The sequence below is a fragment of the Pollachius pollachius genome (genome assembly GCF_949987615.1).
Source record: "Pollachius pollachius genome assembly, chromosome: 13".
NCBI classification, from domain to species: Eukaryota; Metazoa; Chordata; class Actinopteri; order Gadiformes; family Gadidae; genus Pollachius; species Pollachius pollachius.
Window position 1 is genome coordinate 15,978,498 of NC_136946.1, and position 15,573 is coordinate 15,994,070.

Here is a 15,573-nt window from a genome sequence, read left to right on the forward strand (position 1 = left end):
GCATTGATGACTCAGAGCGTAGTCCACAGAGTGTGCCTAGTTCAGCGACACCCGGGGACTTTTCTGATGCGCAGATGACGGTGTAATACAAACGTATGAGTCACAATCACAAACAAAGAGATAAACCATCAGCAAACACACACATAGGGCGGGGTGCACCTTAAGTTCAGTGTAAGGCCCGCTGCTTACCCTGGTAGGCACACAACATTACATCCGGTTACGATCATTTCCGACGTGGATTTCAGCAGGTAACCCAAAGTCTGCCTACCGGTGACATTGAGCGTAGCCTCGCGGCTGAAGCGCGTGTTGGCGATGTTGGAGGCCACACAGCGATAGACACCGGCGTCCTCCCTGGTCACCCCGGTCACCTGCAGAATCCCCATCGGCAGCAGAGTGTACCTGGGAGCCAACGATAGGATCCATCGTCATTTCATCCTTTACTAATGGTGTTCACGTAACGGTGTTTGTGTTTGCTACGACATTCATTGATACATTATATGATAGGGTTAGCGTTAAAGGGTTAACCCCCACCCTAACCAACTACTCCTAACCATATCCCCAATGTTAATGCGTATTACTGCGTTAACTAATGTTGATTAATGGTTGATTAATGGTTATGGCTAATTGCTGTTGAGGAACCAAGCCTAATCATTTTTCTCTTGTGAACGTGTACAATTATATGTAATAAAAGTAATTCTGATTCTGATTCTGATTCTGATTCTGACTGGTAATGAACGCTCCCACTACAATCATTGCTACACTGAGCCACTGACGCGTCCCTCTATGAATAAACTGTGTGTTTTCGAAGAAAATACACATGTGCGTGTGTCAATAATTGAGTTATATGAGCCTAGACATTGCTTATACAAGGAACATTTAAAGATAGACGCCATTTGAAGGACAATCAGTGCTGTCATTGGAGCAGACAAATGTTACCTTTTCTCTGAAGTGCTGAGCTGAATATGGTTCCTCTCCCAGGTGATGTTGGCCTCTGGGATACTCTGGATCTGACACTGGAACCGGGCGACCCCTCCCTCGTCCACTGCCATGGACTCTGGGTGGGTGTGGAACTTGGGAAGTGCTGAGAAAGATGTTGGCAGTCGATATGTTAGCATTTTCAGAACAAGTTAATTTCAAAGCAATTCCAAAACCAATTCGGGCATCAGGCGGTCAAATCTTAATGAGTGTGAAGACGGTGCTGGAAAATCAGTATAACTGAGTAAATCTGAACCATCATTCAGTATATATACAGAACATGCTGTTTGAGAGAAAGATGAAACTACGTGCTTCCAGTTGCATAGTTGCATTCTTCATCTTTAGAAACATCGAATAGAGCATAGCTTTATAACCTGTAGAACCTACATATCAATTTACAACTTACATTCAGTTTGAAATTAATTGCCAAAAAATATTGCTGTGTTTATCGTATGGTTCCGCAATATTAATAAAAAAACAACAACTTATAAATATGTTCATGTTAAAGTAACCAGGAGCAGCAGAACATTTCAAACTGCAGTAACCACCTCAGTACATGGAGTCTGGTGTATAATGCGGGCACACTTACAGGCCAGCTGGACCCGGGCCTTGCGGCTGACCAGCATGCCGTAGCGGTTCCGGGCCGCGCAGTCGTACTCGCCCACGTCCCCGTCGCTCCGCTCCCGTCTCTTCTGGAAGCTCTGGATGAGCAGCGTTCCGTTGGCCAGGACTTGAACCCGCTGGCTGGCTTCTACCGGGGCCCCGTTTCGCCGCCACGTGATCAGGATAGGGCCCTCGCCCTGGACCTGACAGTCCAGCAGGAGCATCTTGTCTCTGACCGCGTTGACGTCGCTGGGCTCCAGCAGGAAGGAGAGCTCCGTGGCGCTGCATCCACCTGAGAGAGAGAGAGAGCAAAGGGATTGAGTACACTGGAAAGAGAGGAGGTGGAACGGTTTGGTGGAAGTATCGTTGGATGCTAGCAAAAAGCTAAAACAGGATCATTTAGAATATTTTTTATGAAAACCATGCTATGCCCATGCCGTGTCATTTGTAATCTCTCAGCAAATTCAGCAGATGGTGGTAGAGTAGCTTAAAAAGGAAGTACAAATAACTTACTTTTAATTAGTGTACAGTGTACCTTAATTGATGCCATCATTTGAACAATATGGTCAATTATCAGGAAAGAAGATCACCATCCAGTTGGTAAAACTCAATTAAGTTGAAATGATTATAGCCAACCAGGAGACATTGAAATCAGGTAACCCTTGGAATGGCTGATATAGTCCTTGCATGGCAACTATCTCGCTGCACGTAACAAAACTGAGGAGGAAATAGAAAGATGGATTTGAATTCCTTGCTTTAGTCTAAGCCAACAATTGAATGCATTAACATGATTATAATGCCTAGACCAATATATATATATTTATTTTTATATCTTTATTATAACTATGATTATTATTTCGCACCACAGATGAGACCTATGACATGCAGGTTTAACCATTCGGATAATTCTCAATGGAAAAATAATTAATTAAATAAGAAATACATCCCATTCCAATGCAGGCAATCAGAGCTGATAATAACTTAAAAAGTCGCACAAATTCTACAAACCATGGGTGAAATGTACTCTTAAATTATTATAAAAGAATATCAACTAGAGGTAGATATTGTACTCTTAAATGGTGCATTTGACTCCAGATTGTCCACCTTATAAAAAGGGTTCTAGAAGGACTGGACAGTTGAGGAAAAACACTTCTATGCAATTTAAGAAAGATGGAACACTGCTCAGCATTGAAATGCTTGAAAATGAAATTGTTTACTAAAACCAAGACTTTAATTGGTATCTGCAGATGCAGCATATGTTAATATAATACAACAGGATAATTACATCTGAAGAGCTCAACTTTAAATACATGGTTGGTGAAGATAGCAGCCTCATTTGAGAATTTTGCGTCGCATTGGAGAAATTGGGTTTACTTTGTAACGATGAAGTGCCCTATAGACTTGATTTTCACAAATACTGTTATAATACATAGTTAACTAAAATTATATTTGTAATTTATTTTGTTTACTCTTCTGAAAAGTGAGATTGTGATGCTTGGGAAACTTCTTCCATAAATATATTTGATGGAAATGTTTGTTTGATTCTGAACGGAAATACAAATTTAAAGAAATTATTTATATTCTAAAAGTGCTTTCTATATTCACCAACAGTAGTAAGGTCTTCCTGGAAGAGGAGAGTCAGAGGAATCCTCTCTTATTCGTGTGAATCTACTTATTTGTACTTATGACTGTTGATTACCATCTGGTACGCTGACATTACTGACAACAAGGAAAAACTTTAACGTTTCTTGGCACATCCAAGGGAAAGTGAACAAATGTTAAAACACAACTAGATTTGACTTGACCATGGACCGAATTGACATCTGGCTGGATTTCAGAATATTCAACAACCCAAAGGATTGCATACGCACGGGGTCATATTCTGACACCCTCTATGGAGCCTGCAGTGAAGGATGACAATAGTGTTGGTGCTCTGCTTCCCAGCACCCTGCCCCCAGCCGCGCTACAATGCACCCCCCCCTCTGAAGAGCGCCATATGCCTTCTCCTTTGCATACGCTTAGCTCCACTTCTTTCAGTCCTATCTCTGAGGTGACTTTCCCATGCCACTGGCTGGCTCTATGCTTAGTTAATCCCGGTTGACATTGACCTTAGTGACACACGCTGGACCTGCTATTATATTGAGGGGTGACGACCACGCGAATGGGGGTTCCCCCCTTCTGATCCGCTGAACCGGCGACTGTGTCTCCGTAACACTAGAGCGGGTAGATAGTGACCTTGATGGTGAAGTTCCCAAGGTTCAACATCAGCGTGTCCAGCTGCTCTCTTGTCTTCCGCTCTTTGGGCTGTTTCACATGTGGGCAAGTGTGTATGTGTGTATGCAAAAAGGGCATCCAATTTCACAAGAGATGTAATTATTTCCTGTGCGAGGTGGAAGAACTCCCCATGTGGCTGCAGTTTGGCGGGTTTTCAGCACACAATCTAACAAACATTCTTATTTCAATTTGCATAAGAAAGATGGCAAAAATATATTCACTTTGAGGCTGTATTATAATATTATGAATCTTCAGCGCTTCCCATTTTCATTTTTAAATCTGCTCTATGTTATTAATATTTTATTTATATTTCTGCGTTGTATTGAGTGAGATTCCCCGCCCCAATACAGATACAGCAAGCAGGGATCGCTAGCCGATTGCTGGTCACTCTGTTCCAGTTATATAATCCCACACCTGCCCCCAGCGTTTTACCTTGGGGAGGTGTTAATTCAATTCAGTGGTAACATATATTGGTAACATAAACCTGTATCTTTTAAGGAAAGGTGACTCATGAGGGGCGTGATGTTTGGAGCCATGAGCCCCATCCAGCCTTCTTTCCCCCAGCCAATGGTTAAGCAGGGCTGGTTCAACATGGTGTTGGCCTACAGAAGCACACCCTATGGTCCCCACAGTCCAGAATAAGACATGTGTTACATTATTGGTACCTCTGTCAGCACCTGTGATGCGGGCCCCTACAACTAATTTTGCTTAGTTGGTCAAGGCCGGTACATAACAGGGCAATATCATACCATGAACCCATACCCTCTTTCAGTGGTTGGGGCTTTAAGTAATGGTATCACTTAAATCCACATGTCAGTGGGGAACCCGATTACGATATGGATACGATAGAGCTATCCATGCTGTGGAGAACACAGGTCCAGCTGAAGTATTGTTCCCACTGTGGATTAAGCCACCCGGGGTCACTATTGGTGTGTGTGTGTCTGTGTGTGTGTGTGTTTGTGTGTGTTTGTGCGTATGTATATGTGTGCGTGTTTGTTTGTGTGTTTCTGTATGTTTGTGTGTATGTATGTGTGTTTCTGTGTGTGTGTGTTTGTGTGTGTTTGTGTGTATGTATATTTGTGTGTTTGTTTGTGTGTTTCTGTGTATGTGTGTGTGTGTTTAAGTATATGCGTGTGTGTTTCTGTGTGTGTTTCTGTGTATGACGTGTGTGAGAGACACTGAGAGGGGAAACCAACGAACATGGAAAAAGCCACATTGAGAGAAGGGGGGCTGGATGCACTCCCTGGAGCCCCACATCCACCCACCCACCACACAACACACGCACACACACACACACACACACACACACCACACCCTCCACACACACACACACACACACAGGGTGTGAGGGTCAGGTCACTGAAAAGACGGGTGCAGCAAACATTAACGTTCACCGCCCGGGTCTCAATGTGCAGTCACAGTGGGGTGGGGTGTGTGTGTGTGTGTGTGTGTGTGTGGGGGGGGGGTTATTGGCAATAAGGAATATGGAGATGAGGGTGTGAGGGTCAGGTCACAGACAGAGAGGGGGTACTGCGGACACTATTGACCTGATAGCTTGATCCCTATCCACTGCCAGCTGTGGCAAATACAATGGTGAGGTTGAGATTGTTCCCTCAAATACACACGTCACATCTCAGCCACAAGCTCCCCTTAAAAAGTTCATCCTATAGGCCCTTAACTATGAACTGATTGCTCTGTTTCCTTGACCGATATGGAGAAGTTTCTCATGTCTCCTTCTCTTCTTATTTCCTTAAGCTATTCATGCTTTGACGCAAAGTAGTCCTATATCCAGAATTCTCCTGAACTTTTATTTCCATCAGAAATTAAGCCTATAGTCTATTTGTTGTTATAGGGCCTATTCAACCATCTGAATAAAAAACCCTCGTGAAACATGTAGTAGACCTTAATACATCAAACTAATCATTTATGCCTATAGTTAAAATTACCCTGAAGAAATACCACAGAGTCAGGAATATCCTAGCACATGGCAATGAAGGGCCTTCCATTTTTGTTCAGAGGGATATCTCTATTATATTGTCATTTATTATTATTCAAGGGGATTCAGGATACAGTAGGCCTATTTGGCTTAGACGTTAAATTACAATTAATTAAAATCTATTTTTCTCAGTCAAATCTGACAGTTCAATGAATGTGTAGACCTAGACCTTCTTAAGTTGACTAGTTATACAAATAGACAATACTATAATAAGGTTATTATGAAAATGTAGCCGGTTCACTTTTGCCAACAGGCCTATCCTCTGATAAATCAACTTCGCAAAGATGAATGTTCAGTGTTATTTCTAGGCAACAGATTACATTATTTCAAACTACTTAAAATCATACTTACACAAGCAGAATATGGCAAAGGAGAGAAGTGCAATTCTTAGTATCATTTCGGACGTCCAAAAATCCTTTAAGTCTTAGGTGTGAAACTTTGTCCCCCAGGTCCAGCAAGTTATTGAAAACAGGCTATATAAATAATATATATTATTTATAGATTCCTCTTGTTTGAATTGTTAACAATCCTCTGCTTCGGCAATGCTCGATGTTGGATCTTCAGTTAAACGTAGTTATTCGTGATAGTGTCCTGCACGAGTCCGGTAACCTTCAATCTTGACGCCATTTAGTTGTACGATGTCTCACGACGGATGATGACCGCCTGGGGAGCGCTTGTAAACTGTTCACACTCCTGTCGCCAAAACGATCCGCCCGGTCAGTGAGAGGGTGTGGTCACCGACGGTTCGCTCGGACATTGGCAGCAGGTCGCTTCCGATCAACCAACCACAACCAGGCGGGGAGGGGCGGTGTGGCTTCAACGCCTGATTGGTGTATTGAACTCGCAAAGGAAACGTATTTAAATCTCTGATTGCTACGTATTGGCAATGCTTCTCTCCAAATCTGCCTTGTCAGATAGGCCTATCAGTCACAATATTGCATAGCGGACACAAATATTTAAAACAGCACACTTGAGATCATTTGGATCTTCTGACCCATCTCAGTATATCGTGTCTTCTTGATGATGACAGGCTTTCATTAAAGGCTTTCATTATAGGCTATAGCCTATATGACTCAAACTCTCCAAACTCTCTGAACTCTATAGTTCAAATCTATTCGAATGTTCATATTTCCTTTTTGTTGGAGTCAAATGTTATTGATTTAATATAATGGAATAATATGATTTAACATTTTGATTAAAGAAGCTCAAACTATTCATATTTTAATGTTTCATTTGTATTATCCGAATAAGACAAGTGTAGTTAAAAGAAGTAGCGCATTATTATTATCATTATTATCATTATCATTATCATTCATTATTATCAAATGGGGGATTGAAAAGTATGCTTCTTTTCAGAGAGGTCACGTGATCATGTGATCAGATGTTTACACCTGGTCACAGCACATTCACTGAGGAAAACACATTAACAGTATGTGTCGTTTCTCCACACACTTGTTCACCTTGGTGCCATGCCCTCAGTAAACCTTCAAAAATGATTGAAAGCACCATATCATATATAATATACAACAAAGTGATAGCTTTAGAGATTTTATTTTTGACTGTTGCCCATCAATGGAAGGACCAATGATTCAGTAAAGCATACCAGGGACTCCGTTTACTTGGTGAAATGAGAAAGAAAATATATTTGACATCATACTTTCTAGTAATTTTAATGTGGTATGATGAAGGAATGTTGTTTATAAAAACAAATCAAATTCCTTTTAAAGAAATCACTCACCATGCACACTATTGCCATTCTTCCATACCATTCTTCCATATGATATCAAATCACGCTATTTCATCTGCAAATAATGGCTAGGATCACACAATATAGATGGATCAAAAACACCACAAAAAAAATATACCCCATCCCATCTGCAATAACACCACTCATGCAATCCACTGATCTCATGGTTATTGAGAGGTACAAAAATTAAGAGGTATACACATCCTAAGATGCTCTGCTCTTTAGGAAAGGACACAAGAAAAGAAGGAACAGTTATCAGTTTTTGAAGTAAGAATACATTAAATATAAATGTGCTCATTAGTGACATAATACACACACAGACACACACATACACACACACACACACGCACACTGGGAAGCATGCAGACACAGATAGATGTCTTTGCCAGCCTTAACAAATTCAATCCCTACATGCCGGGTCTAGAATACTGGGTGGGTTTGCTAAGGTAGTTAGCCAGAGGCGCCTCCATGTTTTAACACTGGTCACAGCAGTGACTGCAGACTGGACCTTTATACTACACCTACACAGCAATGTGGTGCTGCTCCATACTGTCTTGAGGTGAGGTGCCTGCAGGCAAAGGCAGACGCAAATCTGCAAAAATCTCATTACAATTTCGTCAACTTCCTCTTCCTCAGAGTGGTGAACGACCTCCCTCTGATATTAAAAAATCGGAAAAGCTCAAAATAGGATTCATAAATATCAGATCCCTGTAAACTAAAGCGCACTTGGTCCAGGATCTAATCATTGAAAATAAGAAAGATACCCTGGGCCAATGTGAAACCTATTCTGTTGAGTTGCTTATTGGGTATTTTAACATTTGGGTGAATAACTTGTCTAATTCTCTCTACTTTCTGTCCATTTCAGACACGCTTGGCTTCAAATAGCTCGCCCAGCACCTCACAATGGTGGCAATATGTTGGATCTAGTCTTGAGCCGTGCAGTTTGAATGTCTGACCTCATGTCTTAGCTATAACTGACCGCTTTCTGCTCACTTTTCAGGTAGTGGTATCCCCCCCCCATCATCTGCATGTGCCATTGACTCTGCTGCTTCTCTGATACTTGAAAACCGAAGCAGGAAAGACCAGCGCCATGGTTCACTGAAGACACTTGCAGTGAAGCCAAGTCTATCAATGCTTCAATCCTCAGCTGAAACACCTACTTCTCCAGTGTCATTCATTTAAACAAAAATCTTCAATTGTAAAAAGTCTGACGGTGAATAACATCAGAAAGTGGGCTCCTCCCCCTCGGCCAGCAACTTCATGGAATTATTGGAGAACAAAATGAAATTAATTTGAAAGAAATGTGTGCTTCCTCCAAGGGCGTAGGAACCGGGGGGGACAGAGGGGACGTGTCCCCTCCAATATTGGAGACAGGTGCATATGTCCCACCTAAAAATTATACCAGAATTTTTTATTTTTTTATTTTGAAAGTGCAACACAGCGTCTTGTCACCGCTTCTTATTCTAAAAAACTGGATTATTGAGCGTGCAATTAAAGAATAGATTTGATATTTACCAGTTCATTACTGCCATTCAAAATGTGTTTTCCTTTACATTTACAAATGTATATTTTTAGTAGAATAAAATATATTTGTGAATTTTTTCAGTGTTTTTAATTTATGACTAATTTCTGTTCAAACCATTAACGGATCTGTCAGGTTTCCGATATGTGTCCCCCCCAATGTTAAACTCATTCCTACGCCCCTGGCTTCCTCTACTCTACATCTTGAACATCCTGCAGCAGGGCACCAAGTGAACCCTCTGAAACAACCTTCCTACAGTTCACTATAATCTTCCTTGATGAACTGTCTAACACAGGCTAACTAACACAGGCATTGAATCCCACGACCAGTGTGCTAGATCCTCTCCCTACCAAACTTCTGAAAGATCTCTTCCAAAATTAATTCTCTTCCCAAAATCAATTGGATAAATATAGCCATTTATATGTAAATTAGAAGACTACAGAAATAACCCGGTCAATACAAACTTTTGCAAATTAAGATGAATATATTACTAATTTGAGTTATATCATTCATGCATTTATTTATTCCTTTCATATGCAAGTTTGAGAAAGGTTGAGCGGCAGTAAACAATATCGGCGTAATGACCACATCTCCAAACCACTAGCGGCGCTGTTTTTCGCCTTGAAAACCAATATCTTGATCCCTAGCCAATGACAGCTGTGGCAAACAGAATGATGAAATGTAGATAGTCCACTCAAAACAACACACAGCATCGAAGTACCGTGGCTAGTACTCCTCATTGTTTTCTCCAGGTTTCCTTGACCAATATGGAGAAGCATTGCAATCCACTCATCGCATTGTGGATATGTATCCTTCTAAGCCAAATAGGCCTACTGTATCCTGAATCCCCTTGAATAATAATAAATTACAATATAATAGAGATATCCCTCTGAACAAAAATGGAAGGCCCTTCATTGCCATGTGCTAGGATATTCCTGACTCTGTGGTATTTCTTCAGGGTAGGCTATCGCCTATTTGTTGTTGTAGAAAATTAGTCAACCATCTGAATAAAAAAAACTATGGGAACATATAGCAGACGTAAAAACATCAAACTAAACATTCATGCCATTACAAAGTTAAATGCATTGAATAACAATACAATGAATATGCCTTAACATTGTAAAATCCGCTCCTTCACTGAATTGTGTAGGGCCACTTATATTAACTACTATCAACTATAATATCCAATATATCGATATTTTCAAAAAGTCTGCCGGTGGATGTCTGTGAGTCAAGGGTCTTCACATTGTGGCAATGACAAAGACTAAATTGTCATTGAGGTGTAAGGGCCCCGTCTCCAGGGCACTGGGGGCGCTGTTTCGGCCTTGGAGACGTTCTGCGTTTTCCACGTCAGCCTAGACAGGGGATGTAGCGTTGTACGCATGCGCCGGTTTAGTTCTTCTCAGATTTGACTGAAAGGAAGAGCCTTCGTGAACGGTATGTATATCTAAGAGTGGGCTTGAATATAATGTATTAGTCTGTGGTTGAAATGTTAGCAATGTTTGGCATTGGGTCGAAATAACGAACAGGAATATGTGTGGAAGGTTGTTGTGTATTATCTATTTTGGATTAGAAGGAGAGCGGTCAGTGTAGGCCAGTCTTGTACACGTAAGCGTAGTGACCAAGCTTGAGTGTGACATGGATAAGAAACAAAAACAATCCTCATAATAGTCGTGCTTTTCTTTAAGATGTATTCAGTTTGGAAGTCACGCTGCATTTGATTAAAAATAAAACTTCAGACCAACTGGTTGACTTTAGTGACTTGGTACGTACCGGTATGTACACGTACTCCTCCGAGTTCACGGGTCAACTCAGATTGAAAAACCTTCCACATGATTAATGTTGAGTGTGGTTTGAGTAAGACAACGTGAAACAAGAATTTAGATGCTTTTTCTTTGTCGATTATAATGTGATTCGATTGAATCCCGTCGTTTACAAAACGTGTCATCCATATGTCCCACTACAGATGAAGTCACTGTGCATCTTTGCCCTGCTGGCCGTGCTCGGCCTCGGGACCGGGGAGGAGGGTGCCCGGCTCCTGGCGTCCAAGTCGCTGCTGAACCGCTACGCTGTGGAGGGCAGAGACCTGACTCTGCAGTACAACATCTTCAACGTTGGCACAAGGTAACAACGTTGGTAAATGGGCCGTCTTCCAGCTCGTTAGTTTAGCGTGGTCCCAACAGCGTTACAGATTTGATGGTTGAGTTTCACTTGTTTTTCCGATTTTTGCTAAAATAAAATCCCCCAAATCAAGGCTAAACCATTAGGCTTGTTTATTGTTGGACAAAATATATATATTAATCTTGACGTGTAACCAATCGTTGGCCAATATACGCCCAATGCACTTGATCGGCTGATCAATTTGAAATTTAGCCAGACGATTGCAGCCAAAGTACTTTAATGCCAACACAGTGACGCAAAGGCTTTCTTGAAATCAAGACTTTATAAAAGTGCTTTCTACTGTTGTTTATAATCCCAATAAACAATGAATGAAACCAATATGCTACCTTTGACGAATGAAACCAATATACTACTATGTTGATTAACAGTTGCATGGGCTGGAGTCATCAAACTGAAAGCCTTTTACCTAAAATCCTAATGCAAGACCTGCAGACTTTAAAGTGATACCCTATTAGCATCGTGTGTGTCTGGTTAATATGCCTACGCCACATCACAGGAGGCAAGAAGTACAAATTTCAGCATCTCCCATGTACACATGTATGTTGGCCATCGCACCGTTGTCATCAACAGCCCAGACACGCACTGTAAATCAGTTCAACCATTAAGCCCATTAACACATACGATAATGAACGTGGGACGGTCCAACTCATTATTTGTTGTTCACAGCTTGGTCACCACAAACACTTCCTCCCGGTAGAGGACCGAGAAAGGCCTAAGTGTCCTTTTCTCCTTTTGTGCAGATTTTTATCATAGGCAAAACTATTACATTTGATTAATTGTTGGATTCAATCAGGGGTGGCTTATCTATACAGTCAATGATATCTGTTTGACCTCTTTCCCTAAGTAAACAGAAATGTATTTATTCAGCGTGCTTTTACGACTTAATTTACTGACACGGTCAGAAAACTGTGGCGCCACTATTTAGCAGTCCAAACTAAACTCCTTAGTGCTCTGTGTTTACATGGTCTTTTATTTTAGAGGAACAACGCCGTCTCCTTTGGCTCAACAAATGAACAAAGTCGACATATATCGATCAAATTACGAACCCTTATATTATCTGCACACAATGATTCTCCAAATTCCACATTAATAAATATTTCGCCATTAGAAGAAATCGGTGATGGCTAGGGGCTTATAACAACCTGATGGTTGCAGCCCTACTTTAATCCAGGTGACTTGTGAATACAGATACAGGTCATCGACGTGCAGCCGTGGGATATTTGGGGAGCCGACCCAGAACCTTCTCCCCAGGGGTTATCGTTTACACCCCCAGAATAATTATTCTATCCACTAGCCCAACCACGCCGCTCTTCTCTGCGGGTGTAAAGTGAGTGTGTGTTTAAAGGTTATCCCAAGGCGAACGCCTTGGGATAACCTTTAAACACACACTCACTTTACACCACTCCCTCCCATGTCTAGCGATCCGATATGTGTGTCGTTTGACCTGCTTTGAACCAATCAGACGGCGGCTGTGTTCCAACTCCGTCCTCCGGCTACACGTCTCACCTGTCCTGTGCTTGTGTATCTCCAGTGCTGCCCTGGAGGTCGAGCTCTCCGACGACTCTTTCCCCCCTGAGGACTTCGGGATCGTCTCTGGGATGCTGAATGTCAAATGGGACCGGATTGCTCCGTATCCTTGAAATTACTCAAATGGACGTCCCTACAATATTAACAGGATTAATTAGACGGTGGCGGCTGGCCAGCGTTGGCTTGTGCCTGGATTCGTAGCACTCTTGTTTTAGTGGAATATCATTCATGTTTCTAGTGTTTGCCACTGCTGCTCTGTAGCGGTAACCTGAACCAAAAAAAATAGAAACCAGAGGTGAAATTAATTACGCTTTTATATTGCCACTTGTCAGGTTATCCGTAATGCTTGAAAGTTATACTTCTGGGCCTAATAGTCAACGTTCTAGTACGTTTTATATGGTAATTAATGATTATTCCATTAAGGGTGTGTGATAAAAATGCAGTATTTTGTTATGTGGCACATTTTACACATTGACAGTGTTGCGACCTTAACGCTTGGGATCCCAGAGCTAGCAATGTCTCTCACACCGTGGTGCTGCGGCCCCTGAAGGCTGGATATTTCAACTTCACATCAGCAACCGTGAGCTACCTGGCCCAGGAGGGAGGACAAGTTGTGGTAAGCTCAGTGTATTTGAGATGAGTTATTCTGTGGGACCGGACCCACCTCTTTATAGGACTATTTGGATGGAGACTGTCTAACCTCTACTCATCAGGGTATCGCACCGGGTCTAGGGAAACCACCTGGTCGCTCAATAATGTGTTCAGACAGCGTTCTGGGGATTGTATCTCAACCTTGAATAGGATTGGCTCTCAGCAAATGTGGTTCCTCATGCTTGTTTTGGAGCCGGTTCAGGTGAACTTTAGTAATCTCCCTGATATAGCTGTTCCGACAGAAACAAATGTGGACATTCCCGTTCAATATGTTCACTGCTCACATTACAGAACGTTTTCATATTAGATATTAGAAATTTGCTATGTAGTTAAAGCAACAAGTTGGCTTTTCCCAAGCTCTGAATAACCAAAAGTATATGCTACACAAATATGCTACACAAGCAGGCCTCTCCTCCGCCTCCTGTTCGGGAGCGGTGAGGGCAACGGGTAAACAGAGAGCTCCTTTTGAGGAGAGGAGATCTTTTGGTCGATGGCAGTGGTGACGGTTAGGGGATTGTGACCGTGGATCACCACCAGTCAGGCAATAATTACAAAACCGGCACAGCCCTACTGCCAAGTTCTGGTGAGCTTTAATTAGAAAATATCAGCGGCACATTAATGAGACATTACTGTTTGATTTTACAGCAACGTTTTCTGTGTTTGCTTTGTCGTTTTGGAAGGACGGAAAAGTTTGTGGGTAGTAGAATAGGCTTTTTGCCATGCGTGGCTGCAAAGAAAACAAGATTCACTTGTTTTCTATTTCTGTCGGGGGAACATCTGGTATACTGATAGGAAAGATCATCAATAGCTGATCAGGGGTCAGCATGCTCTTTGGCTGTAGCCAGAACAAACTCCCTTCTTCAGCCATTCCTTTGACATTTTGGATATAGCGCTTGCATATTATAGCTGTTGCAGTCACTGCGGTATTCACATACATTTTATACAGGCGCACAAAATCAAGTTTCAACATGCCGTCGCAGAAAGACAAACCGGAATTTGGGGATTTCCTATGAAGGAAAAGCGTTTTTAAAACTAAGGGTTAAGTCTATATTTTTCACTGATTTGAGTACAGTCTAAAAATGAAACCTGTATAATAAAAATATCAAAATCATGCATACATTAACAACGTTACGTCCACCTCTCCAAAACTGATGTTCAGAATAGGTGGACATTTAAAACGCCTTATTGTGACGTGTGGTGTATTTTGTGTCTCCATAACCTGGCCTTGCTTAGTGACAAGACACACTCACATACAAACTTAATGGGCAATTGGAACAGAGTGTTTGAGCAGAGCCCCTGCTGGGCCTCATGTTTGGGGTTGGTCTTTAACCCCGTCTCCCCTGGTCCTCCTCCCTCTTAGGTGGGCTACACCAGCGCCCCGGGACAGGGGGGCATCCTGGCTCAGAGGGAGTTTGACAGGCGCTTCTCCCCTCACTATGTAAGTGGTGCATTGTCAACGCGTGGTCATCAGTGTGGCGGCTCCATCACCTGCTATCATCCAGCTCATGGTCTGATTCCGGTGTTTGCTCTCCAGATGGACTGGGCTGCGTTCGGCGTGATGACCCTTCCCTCCATCGGCATCCCCCTGCTCCTCTGGTACTCCAGCAAGAGGAAGTACGACTCCCCCAAGTCCAAGAAGAACTGAGCGCGCTGCAGGGGTGGGGATGGGGGCTGGAGGGGTCGGGATGGGGTTGGGATGGGGTTGGGATTGGGGATACAGATCTTAAGGCTTCAATGTTTGTTTTTTTTTCATTTCTAATTTACCCATATTGGGGTTTAAACAAAAAAGTGATTCAACATTCAGAGAGCATCAGGTTTTAGACTTTATGATAGGGAAGTTGTGTATGAGCTTACAATAGCACACGGAACAAGCACGTTTTACATCTTCACAAGTAGGAAAATGGTTCACTTTTCCTAACTGTTATTGTGGTGACCTCCCGGAAACCCATCAACATCCAGAAGCTATCAGGATATTGGGCTGGCCTTCACCTTTGCAATTCACATTTCAACGCTACATTGACATTAGTATACTTTTTGAACTCTGGTTATTTCTTGTACAGGATTTTCTGTGTGAAATGAAACCTCAAGAGAATTAAA

The 15,573-nt window shown here is 42.2% G+C and overlaps 2 protein-coding genes across 2 annotated transcripts in view; one reads left to right on the forward strand and one right to left on the reverse strand.

Annotated features, from left to right (window-relative positions):
• LOC307084888 (immunoglobulin superfamily DCC subclass member 3) overlaps positions 1-7,617 on the reverse strand; it is a gene marked incomplete at both ends in the record, with an annotated part of 29,217 nt that extends 21,600 nt beyond the window's left edge. Inside the window, 4 exons of the mRNA XM_079749394.1 lie at positions 269-399; positions 937-1,081; positions 1,565-1,870; positions 7,587-7,617. Coding sequence (XP_079605520.1) covers positions 269-399; positions 937-1,081; positions 1,565-1,870; positions 7,587-7,617 — 613 coding nt within the window. The remainder of the gene's footprint in view (positions 1-268; positions 400-936; positions 1,082-1,564; positions 1,871-7,586) is intronic.
• A 2,869-nt stretch (positions 7,618-10,486) lies between these two features.
• ssr2 (signal sequence receptor, beta) lies at positions 10,487-15,150 on the forward strand. The gene is made up of 6 exons (XM_079749121.1): positions 10,487-10,554; positions 11,084-11,241; positions 12,830-12,928; positions 13,333-13,441; positions 14,837-14,914; positions 15,011-15,150. Exons 2-6 carry the CDS (start codon positions 11,084-11,086, stop codon positions 15,119-15,121), a joined length of 555 nt encoding a protein of 184 aa, XP_079605247.1. The 5' UTR covers positions 10,487-10,554; the 3' UTR covers positions 15,122-15,150.
• The last annotated feature ends 423 nt before the right edge of the window (positions 15,151-15,573 follow it).

Bases quoted from the DNA above. Each gene is read 5' to 3' on its own strand.
- ssr2 (XM_079749121.1), top strand. From the start codon at position 11,084: ATGAAGTCACTGTGCATCTTTGCCCTGCTGGCCGTGCTCGGCCTCGGG. The intron at 11,242-12,829 runs GTAACAACGTTG...GTGTATCTCCAG, and splicing joins ATCTTCAACGTTGGCACAAG to TGCTGCCCTGGAGGTCGAGC. The intron at 14,915-15,010 runs GTAAGTGGTGCA...TTTGCTCTCCAG, and splicing joins GGCGCTTCTCCCCTCACTAT to ATGGACTGGGCTGCGTTCGG.